This window comes from Panicum virgatum, chromosome 6K, assembly GCF_016808335.1.
Source record: "Panicum virgatum strain AP13 chromosome 6K, P.virgatum_v5, whole genome shotgun sequence".
NCBI classification, from domain to species: domain Eukaryota; kingdom Viridiplantae; phylum Streptophyta; class Magnoliopsida; order Poales; family Poaceae; genus Panicum; species Panicum virgatum.
This window is the reverse complement of record NC_053141.1, coordinates 10,589,173-10,598,716: the sequence shown is the minus strand read 5'-3', so window position 1 is coordinate 10,598,716 and position 9,544 is coordinate 10,589,173. Positions and strand designations below refer to the sequence as shown.

General features: G+C 47.5%; 1 protein-coding gene and 2 long non-coding RNA genes across 12 annotated transcripts; all 3 read right to left on the bottom strand.

The window, feature by feature from the left end:
• Nucleotides 1-46: 46 nt before the first annotated feature.
• On the bottom strand, nucleotides 47-1,437 carry LOC120711699 (chitinase 8-like). The gene is made up of 3 exons (XM_039997318.1): nucleotides 1,092-1,437; nucleotides 884-992; nucleotides 47-636 (listed from the first exon to the last, which is right to left on the bottom strand). The coding sequence occupies exons 1-3, from the start codon at nucleotides 1,363-1,365 to the stop codon at nucleotides 270-272; spliced, it is 750 nt and encodes a 249-aa protein (XP_039853252.1). The 5' UTR covers nucleotides 1,366-1,437; the 3' UTR covers nucleotides 47-269.
• A 1,545-nt stretch (nucleotides 1,438-2,982) lies between these two features.
• On the bottom strand, nucleotides 2,983-6,834 carry LOC120711701. Of its 10 annotated transcripts, none has more exons than XR_005690430.1 (8): nucleotides 6,167-6,830; nucleotides 6,024-6,053; nucleotides 5,788-5,939; nucleotides 5,308-5,370; nucleotides 5,052-5,221; nucleotides 4,821-4,881; nucleotides 3,445-3,658; nucleotides 2,983-3,362 (listed from the first exon to the last, which is right to left on the bottom strand). It is a non-coding gene; the product is annotated as an uncharacterized LOC120711701 (long non-coding RNA). The 10 variants fall into 10 exon arrangements; XR_005690425.1 differs by having other exon boundaries at nucleotides 5,052-5,229; nucleotides 6,167-6,829; XR_005690429.1 differs by having other exon boundaries at nucleotides 4,821-4,920; nucleotides 5,052-5,229; nucleotides 6,024-6,834.
• Nucleotides 6,835-8,427: 1,593 nt separating this feature from the next.
• On the bottom strand, nucleotides 8,428-8,930 carry LOC120711703. The gene is made up of 2 exons (XR_005690434.1): nucleotides 8,658-8,930; nucleotides 8,428-8,570 (listed from the first exon to the last, which is right to left on the bottom strand). It is a non-coding gene; the product is annotated as an uncharacterized LOC120711703 (long non-coding RNA).
• Between the last annotated feature and the right edge of the window lie 614 nt (nucleotides 8,931-9,544).

Below are 9,544 nucleotides of genomic sequence, written 5' to 3'. Positions count from 1 at the left end.
TATATATGGAATATCTCCGATCCTATCCGTTGATCATCAGAAATGCTAAAATCAAGACCACAGGATGCAGGGCCATGCAGTTCACTTTCGATTTATCGTGGACAGTCTGGAAGACATGCTTAGTTTATTGAGACATCATAACATACATGCATGGTACACATTGGCATCCATATACCACTTATTCACAGCTGTTCATGGATACGTATATATATCGATACGTATATGGAGTTATGTAGTAACGACTGTTCTGTTCATCAGCAGTTTGATCATCAGAAATGCTGCTGGGTGTAGCAGTCGAGGTTAGCGCCGGCGTCGATGCCCAGCATGCCGCAGTACCGCTGGTAGTAGCCGATGCGGTCGACGTTGGCGTCGTTGGCGCCGACGCCGCACTCGATCCCGCCGTTGATGATGTTGGTGATGCAGCCGTACCCCGGCACCCGCCCGGCGGCGGTGTCGGCGTCGGAGGGCGTCCAGTTGCCGAGGGCGACGTCGTGGCACGACGGCTTGTTCCCCTGCGCCGTCATCCAGAACCAGATGGCCGTCTTGAAGGAGACCACGGGGTCGGAGGCCACCAGGCCCGGGTTGCCCACCAGGTCCACGCCGATCGCGTCGCCGGCCTGCTGGTAGTTGGCCTGCCTGCAATGCACAGTAATTCCATGGAATCGTCCGCTGAGATATCGATGAAATGTCACGTCAGGTTATTAACGTACTTGTGTTAGTTTGTGGATAAGCTTTATTTGCAAATTTGACACGACGTATTCGATCGTGGACCAGGTCGAAATCGGTGGCCGCAAATATTCCAACGCTGCTGTACTTTTCAACAAGATATTGTGCGTACGACACGATATTGTATTGTATTGTATTGTTTTTCCACACTACTCACCCTGTCAATTGAATGGGTCCCCGTCCATAGTAGGGAGGATCGGTGGGGGTGATCTCTTCCTTGAAGCAGTAGCCCCACTGGAACTGGTCGGCGGCGCCCCTAGTGCCACCTGAACACACGTACGGTACGGTTGCAGGCAGACAGAGTTAATTAGTTTAAGCTACTCGTGTGAACCAAAAAGCCATGCATGGAATGGAATTGCCCGTACCGGTGGTCTCGTGGGAGGTCTGGCCGAAGAAGGCGGCGAGGTCGCGCTTGTTCTTGTCGTCGTCGCCGCCGCCGGTGCCGAAGCCCGGGAAGGCGGCGGCGGCCTGGATGAAGGCGTCGTAGGTGTAGAACCCGTTGGCCGGGCAGATGGAGTTGTCGCGGTTGGGCAGCATGCTGTTGTACACGTCCTGCGTGATGATGGACCCCACGTCGGCCGCCGCCACCGCCAGCAGCACCGCCATGGCCGCCGCCGCCGGCAGCACAGACCTCGCCATGCTAGCTCTCAGTTGTTCGTCGTTGCACGTAGGTCGGTGTATGTAACTGAGATGGATGGATGGCTGAGCTGCTCGTGGTTTGGAGCCGAATATATAGAGCTGCCCGGCCGGCTGCTATCTAGGACGAAGAAACGACGTTGCCGTGAATGGTTGGCAATGCGATCGAGACCGTCGCGTGTCCGTGCCGCGTGCGCTTTCGCGTCGGATCTCGCCGCGCGCACGCCACGTACGATTTTTCTCGGGAGAGGTTTAACTGCCTGTTATAGTCAACTATGTATTCTCATTTCTCCGCCGGTCATCTAGAGAAACTATAAGCATTTCTCGAGTTCGTGTCGGTTTTCCTGGGCAATGGCGAGGTGATTTTTGCGGATGGGGACGAGAAACCGATGGAGGCCAGACCGGGCACGACATGAGATGGCGTGTTCTTGCACACAACCACACAAGTCCTGACGGAGTGGGAAATTAAACAAGGTTAGGCCACACGGTTTCCACGGCGTTTGGCCTACGGAGATACGCTGGGAGATAGCGCGGCAGGATTTTTCCATCCAGTGATTGCATGCGCGCTTCGCGGAGGACATCACGTATACGTAAGTACAGCATTGTTCCGTGGACCGGTTCCAATTCCAAGTTTCCAACCCGAGCTAGTAACTGTAGAGCATATAGATTACAGTAGAGCGATGACATGTACGTGCACTACTACACTTGGTGTTGCGCGCGGCGTAGCATGTTGTTGATGTTGGCCAGTCTTACACGGCGCATGGACCGTGAGAAATCTTCTCCGCCGGCCAGCGGATGATGATAAGTATGAGGCATATATACGTACACGCTCGTTCTAGGTCATGATAGTTTGATTATAAATCAGTGAGACAAAGTGTGCAATCCTCTGCAGAGTGTATAATTGGTATATCAGCCGCTCACCCTGGCTGCCAGTGCTTGTGTCCTCCCCGCGCCAGTCACCCTAGCCATCCTCGTCACCGCCCTGGCTGGCCTCGTCGCCACTCGCCTCACGGTGAGAACCCCCTCCCAGTTCTTTCTAATTTCTAGTTCCTTATTAAACATGTCTCACTGATTTGTCTCACAGTGATGTGAATATTGCTACCTGCAAGATCTCTTGGCTTCAATTTTCATTTGCTTGACTGTTCTGGGGAAGTTTAAATGGTGTTGAAGTTATGGAGGCCTCCTTTTATCTACTTGATGCCCAACTACATCTTCCGCGGGGACCATCGCGCCCCGCTCGCCAGGCGCCAGCCCACGGCCGGTTTTCCGCGCGCCTCATCCCCTTGCGTCCGGTTTTTTCTTCCGCGAACGACGCACCGCCCGTCCACCCAACCGGCAGCGCCCACCAATGCCCACGTTCCCTTCTCTGCTGCTGTTATTTTTTTTCTTTTTTTACTCGTAGGACTGGGTGTTGACTGTTGAGTGCTTGCCATGCAACGTTTTTTTTCCATCTACTAGAAACACTTGCACCTGAATATTATTTAGTTCATTGCGTGCTGCATAGGCCTATTTAATTTACTGATTTTATTTATCAGCACAAACTATTTGAGCATACAAGGAGCTTGCGGAAGCTCTTTTTTTTTTGGGGCAAAGAGAGATTTTATTGATTACTCATGGAAATGTCGATGAAGCTGTGGAAGTTTTTTTTATTGATTTTATTTATGAGCACAAACTATTTGAGTATACAAGGAGCTTGTGGAAGTTTTTTTTTTTTTGGGGAGCAAAAGTACAAGGTCTTTTCTTCCCCACACTTTGTACATGCCGATGAAGCTGCTGAGATTTATCAACCGCACACAGACACTCAACACCGATGGTGTCCAAGAGCAGCACATGACACATCCTTGCACAACCATAGTTAGTAGAATTTCAATTTCATTTCAATGCCCAGGCAACAGGTGTAAACCAGAAAAGGTTCTCAAACCAAATTTTGAATCCTTTGCCAGTTTAATAGCCTCTTCGTCAGAACTGAATTTTATGATTGGTAGAATTGGTCCAAATGCCTGTTGATCAGCAAAAGACAGTGCTAAGACTAACAGTATTATCACTGGTACTAAACAGAATCATAGATCAACTCGAGCTTACCTCTTCTTGCATAATTTTCATTGTGTGATTAACATTCACCGGGATAGTTGGAGGGAAAAATTGATCAACTGCATCTTCACCAAGATTGCCAAAACTCCCTCTGACAGCAATTTCGCCACCTTTGTCAATAGCGTCATTAACAAGATTCTGAAGTTCCTTAGAGTGCTCTATCATACAGATTGCACCCATTCATATCTGCCTGATAAAGAGGACCCTAAAAATGCAACAAGGTGAAACAGAGGGGCACACCATAAGCACTACGGCAAAAGTACAAGTGTTAACAAAAAAAAAATTAGTGTATAGGCATCTAAAGATGTTTGCTGAACACCCATGGAATTATCTACTAAAATTGTTTAGGATCATCTATTTAATTAATATAAGTTTTAACTGGCAAATGTCCGAGAATTTGGTGTCATGGAATGGAACAGAAAAGAAACAATTTCTCATGGTGCAGTTTCTCATGGTGCCATGAGCAGCTTCTTTATAAAGCTGATAAACTTTGGCACATCAACAGCCCACGCGATGCGACTGAAATCGGTTTATAGCCTGACCATGGATTCTTTGAATTCCACCTGGGCCATACTGGGAACAAGCAGTCAGAAACAACTGTCAAATATGCTGAAACATATTGACCCTCTTTGATAACTTTAACCAAGATTTGCTTATACCAAGACTTCTAAAGTATTTTGGTGAAATTTAAATCATATCGCTGCATATGCAAGGATGTTGAAACTAAAAAACACTAGATAGGCCAGTCAGTTATGAGGTATGCAGAAATAGTAGAGTGGCATACTTTTTCAATCCCTGATCCATCAAAGTGTACCCAGTGCAAATGCCCTGGGACACCACACCGTTCTTGAATGTGAAGTTAACTGAACACAGATTAACACATAAAAAAACTGTTTGAGCAGTGCCATCTCTGTGGTAGCAGCATACATGAACCCAAGCATGCTGGCGTGGCTTGCAATATTAATGCAACATTAGATCTAGCAGAAAACTCGCCAGTGATGATGAAGACAGGTAGCAATGAGATCCACTACAGAATCAGGCTTCGATCTCACAATAATGTAGTTAATCTTGTATTAAAAAAGGTATACCGGTGCATTATGACAAATAGAAATGTCCGTACATAGGGTATGCAATTTTCTTTCCTTGAATTTACTTGGCAAGATTAGTTCTTAACTACAATCATTTGCCGGCTAACAAGTTTAACTCAGTTCAGCTGCAGGAAACTGCGGTTAAAGTAAATAATAACATGTTTGTTCACCTGCAACATCTACAGAACTTGACAAACTAGCACCTATAACTATTGCACATAATCACACCACACTGAGGGAAATTTGAGATGGTGAGGCAAAAAAAAAACAAAAAGCTACCTGTATTCTGTAGATCCTTGACCCTATGGCTCGTATTCCCTTGTGCCCTGATTCTTCAGTGCTGTGGGAGAATTTGTATTGTTAGTATCTTTCAACATGACTGCATCACAACTAAAAGGGATTAGCATCCATGCACGGACCTCCAGAAACAAAGAACACAAAAGCTTGCAAGACGTGAAACCACTGCTATTTTAATTAATTAAAAAGAATTGGTTGGCAAACAGATATTACCAGGCAGAAGGATGGATGCGAGCGATAGCGATGTAGACTGAAGAGGGATGGCTAGGCATTTTGGAGGGAGAGGATGACGACATGATTCAGGTCTGGCTTCTAGCGGCCAGAGAAAACCAGATCCAGCTACCTCTCCCCGTGCTACTTCTTGTATCCATCAAAAACCAGATCTGCCGTGCTGAATCAACCAGAGGAAAATAAGATCCTATTTAACAAGAACTTGATTAGCAGCAGAAAAAATTGCTGAACATATGACCTTCTAGTTGAGCAGTCCCGTGATGGAACTCACTGAAGAGTTCAGTATGTAAGGGCAGCGATTCTTCACATACAAGGATATTGATTCATGGAAATATATAAAAAAAAAACATGAGTTTGACTACTTCACATAATTAAGAGTAATAGACAAACAGAGCTATAAGTATCTCGCCTTGACATCAATTTAGCAGCATATTATAAATACATAAAACATATAGCTAATCTAACATTATAATCAGTTGCACAAATCGAGCAGAAGCTGGTACCTGACAATGAAGTTCAATATACGAAAAAATAGGAGAGATACTGACATCAGGATTTATTAAAACTAACCAAAAGGATAGTTCAGTTAGCAAAATGCATGGGATAGATATACTAAACCACTAGTTTCTATTTTCTAAACACAGCAGTTCACAAAACACATCTTCACATGGCACAGAAGGAATGAAACAAGCATTGAAAGAATTACAAACTGACGCACCAGGAGACTCCATCGGTGAGGACGAATGTGTAGAAAACCATGGGTAGTACAGATAATAAGCGAGCTGCTTGGCACTGAGGAAGGCCGGACAGCAGCGCAGACTTACAATGGTTTGCTATGAATAGTGCTTTGCATTGGGTTATCTGAAGGATCTGAAAGACAAAAAAAAATTATTACTAAACATGAGAGATTATTACTGGGGATTGATTTAAAAAAATGGCAGGCCATGACTAGACCTGGCTGTGTTAGCAAGATTCTTGCCAGTGCTTGACGATCCCAAAAACACAAAAAACAATTGATTAAAGAAGACAATGAGGGGGGGGGGGGGGGGGGGGGGGGGATCATCGACGACGAAGATGGTCAAATCCCGATGCGGTACCTCCTTCCTTCACATTGCTGGGTAGTCCCAATAAGAACAACTAAAATAGATCGACCACGGCGAGATTGACACATGGTTTACTCAAATTGGCATCAGGATGACCTCCAGTTCATAAGTCTGCACCTGTGCCGGCTGCTCCATCTCACTGGCACATGCGCCGGCAGGTCCTCCTCGCCGGCGGGAACCTACGATGCGTAATAGACAGAATGAATCCAGTAATAGAAAGAATGAACTATAAGTATCTCGCCCTTAGATCAATTGCGCTGGACGGATGCTGCAGCTCGCCGGGACGGATGCTGCAGCTCGCCGGGGGAGGGGGGCTGACGGCAACCGGCCGTTCAGCACTTCGCCGGGACGGCGCGAGGGTCGCCGACGGGAGGCCGAGACGCGCCGGGATGGGGGTGGTGCGGCGCCGGGGTTGGGGACGCGTCTGGGGGATGAAGGAGCGCCGATGGCAGGTTGCTGCGGCGCCGTCAGGATCCGAGCTGGGCGCCGGGATTGGGGTCTCTCTGGATGAGGGAGCGGCGACTGCGTGCCGGGATTGGGGGCGCGAATCCGAGCTGGGCGCCGGGATTGGGGGCGAGTCTCGGGAAGAAGGAGCGGCGACGGTAAGGAACCGAGCTGGGCGGTTTCGGTGGTGCGGCATCGGGGTCTGGGCGCGGGTTCGGAATGAGTCAGTTGTGCAATGAGACAGTTGCATCTGCGGTTGCATTTTGTCCCTCATTAACTTGTATCACAACCCACATTAATTATTCATCGTGTTCGGCTGTTGTTCTTTCGGGTTTCATCTCTAGCCTACCCCAATTTGCTTGGGAAAAAAAGGTTATGTTGTTGTTGTTCGGCTGTTGGGCTACAATGTTTCTTTCTCACATTATTCCAGCTCCAGCCAGATAATAGTATTTTTCTCTCACAGTATTTCAGCTCCAACCTGCCGAACGTCACAATATAAATGATCCATTCATATTCTGAAGGAAAGTAGCTCGTGCCTGCTTTTGCCCATACGACTCTGTTCTTATACTGTTTATTCAGTCATCCAATTAGAAAGGAGCATGTGTAGCATTTGGCAAGCTGTTTACTCATTTTAGTTCCTACACCTTTCAAGATCAGCATTTATCTAATAGTTAGTGTTCAGCCCATGTTGCTTATGTGTGGATTGGTTGCATCCGTTATGACAGATTGTTGATCTTATTTAATTTGCAGCTTGTTCTGTTTCGTATTTGTTATAGAAATTTCGTGACGCTTTGGCAATGCTATCCGTGTTCAGAACTATATAGGACATAGTTGAAATTTCTTTATAGATCATTTAACGTTTTAAGATTTCCTTAGTCTTTTTAAGAGAATGAGTTACATGTTCATGTGATATGCATGCCATAGCTTGACTATATTGATTCACAGTACCGCTTCCTAATTTCTGCTAAAAAACATTTGCATGATAGCTCATGTGTTTTAGTGCTGGAACATGTTGTCTGTGAAAATGTTCTCTTTTCCCAAATAATAGTATACTAACTGCCACTGCAAGCACCTTGCCACTTTGAAGTCAGAAGTACTACGTTTATGAAACAGCAAATTCAGTGATTATAAACTGAAAGTTTACTCAGCTTTCATATCCATTCAAAACATCCGGTAAAAGTGCTATGTTCATTTGATGTTTTGCTGGTTTTAGAGTTTCAGTTCTGTACACTAGCTGCAAGTATCATTTGCATGACCTATCATTCTACAAATATCAACTACGCAGATCCTCTAGTGTTCTCAGCAAAAATATGCGCATGATTCACTACTTACTTTCTAGCAAATTCCTCATCGACCTTTTTCATAATAAGCCTGCGCTCGACAGGATCTGAAGGCTAATCCCAAGGACGAGTACAAGAAGACACTGCGGGCGATCATCCGGTGCTTCACCTGCCCCGACATGTACTTCGAGAAGGTCGCCAGGCAGGCGATCGTGGGGCTAGGCACGGACGAGAGCTCCCTGACCCGAGTCATCACCACCCGCCGACCCGCATGGAGGTGGACCTGAAGCTGATCAAGGAGGCGTACCAGAAGAGGAACACGCTGGATCGTGCCGTCGCAGCGACTACGAGGGCATGCTCAGTGGCGGAGCTCGCCAGGAATTTTAGCTGGGGCAGAACTCACCTTTGTCCCTGCATGCCAACCACAGCCGCCGCTTCCTAGCTCTCCCTCCCCCTCCATCCCTTGGTTTAGTATCACCTACTTTGCCAAATTTATCCTAGGCATTATTATCAACCTGAAATTGCTTCCTCTTGCTCAATTCCATAGTTTCCCATTGGCTTCCGAACTGAACGGAAGGCTTTGGCAAGCATTCCACCAAACACAGTGTGCACTTGTTTGCATTGGCATTTCAACGAACACTTGAGGGACACACTGTGTAGCAACTAGCAAGCGACTGCAGCAAAACGAGAGGTCGAGAGCTCATATCTTCTGAAATGTTTTTGGCTCGGTGAAGATAGAGTAGATAGCCCGGCTGCATTACCCTTGCTGCCTGGTGCTGTTGCCGCCGCTGACACTCCACGTCCCCGGCCGTGTCCAGCAGGAGCATCCACGCCGCCGCTGGCCCCTTGCTCTACCGCCTCCCCATCCATGAATCTGACCGGGGCACGGCCAGCGCACAGTGCGGAGGCGCGGAGCAGCAGATGGAGGGACCGAGGGAGGGGATGCAGGGAAGGGAGCATGGCCGCAAGGAGCCGGCTGGCGGCGGCCGGCGAGCTGTCAAGCGGCCGAGAGGATTGACTGAAAGGAGAGGAGGTGTCGGGCCACGAGCTTCATTCAGCAGTCACTGGGCCAAAAATAAATGGGCCTACTAGCCACTAGCCAGGCACTGGCCCAATGCCGTATCGCCGTCTTCTACCTCTAGCAGCAGATAGCGCCGCTGCTTCCTGGAACGCCATGGGAGGGACCGAGGGGAGGTTCTGCGCTTCTGCTCCGCCAGTAGCTGGGGCAGCTGCCCCACCCTGCGTGATGGGGAGCTCCGCCTCTGGGCATGCTCCTCGCACTCCTGGGGCACGAATGATCAGCCCTCACGTGTCGCACTGTCGCTGCCCGGTTCTGCGCTCTGTCGTTTGTGGCCTAATCGGATAATAAACCTGTTATGCGCTGCTGTAAGTCGTTGTGGACGTGATGTTGTTTCTTCAGTACTGGTACTATCGCTGCAGCTTGCATAACAGTGGTGATCAAATAAATGATTTCTGCGATGAGTCATGGCATTTGTTTGGTTACCGAGTCTCCTTTGCTAGCTAGCTTCTACGATCACAAGAATGATGGGTTTATTAGTAACAAAAACGTATGATTACTGATATTATTAGTACCTTCCAAGGTATACTAATTTTTAAAAGAAAAAACATATGAATAAAAAATTCCATC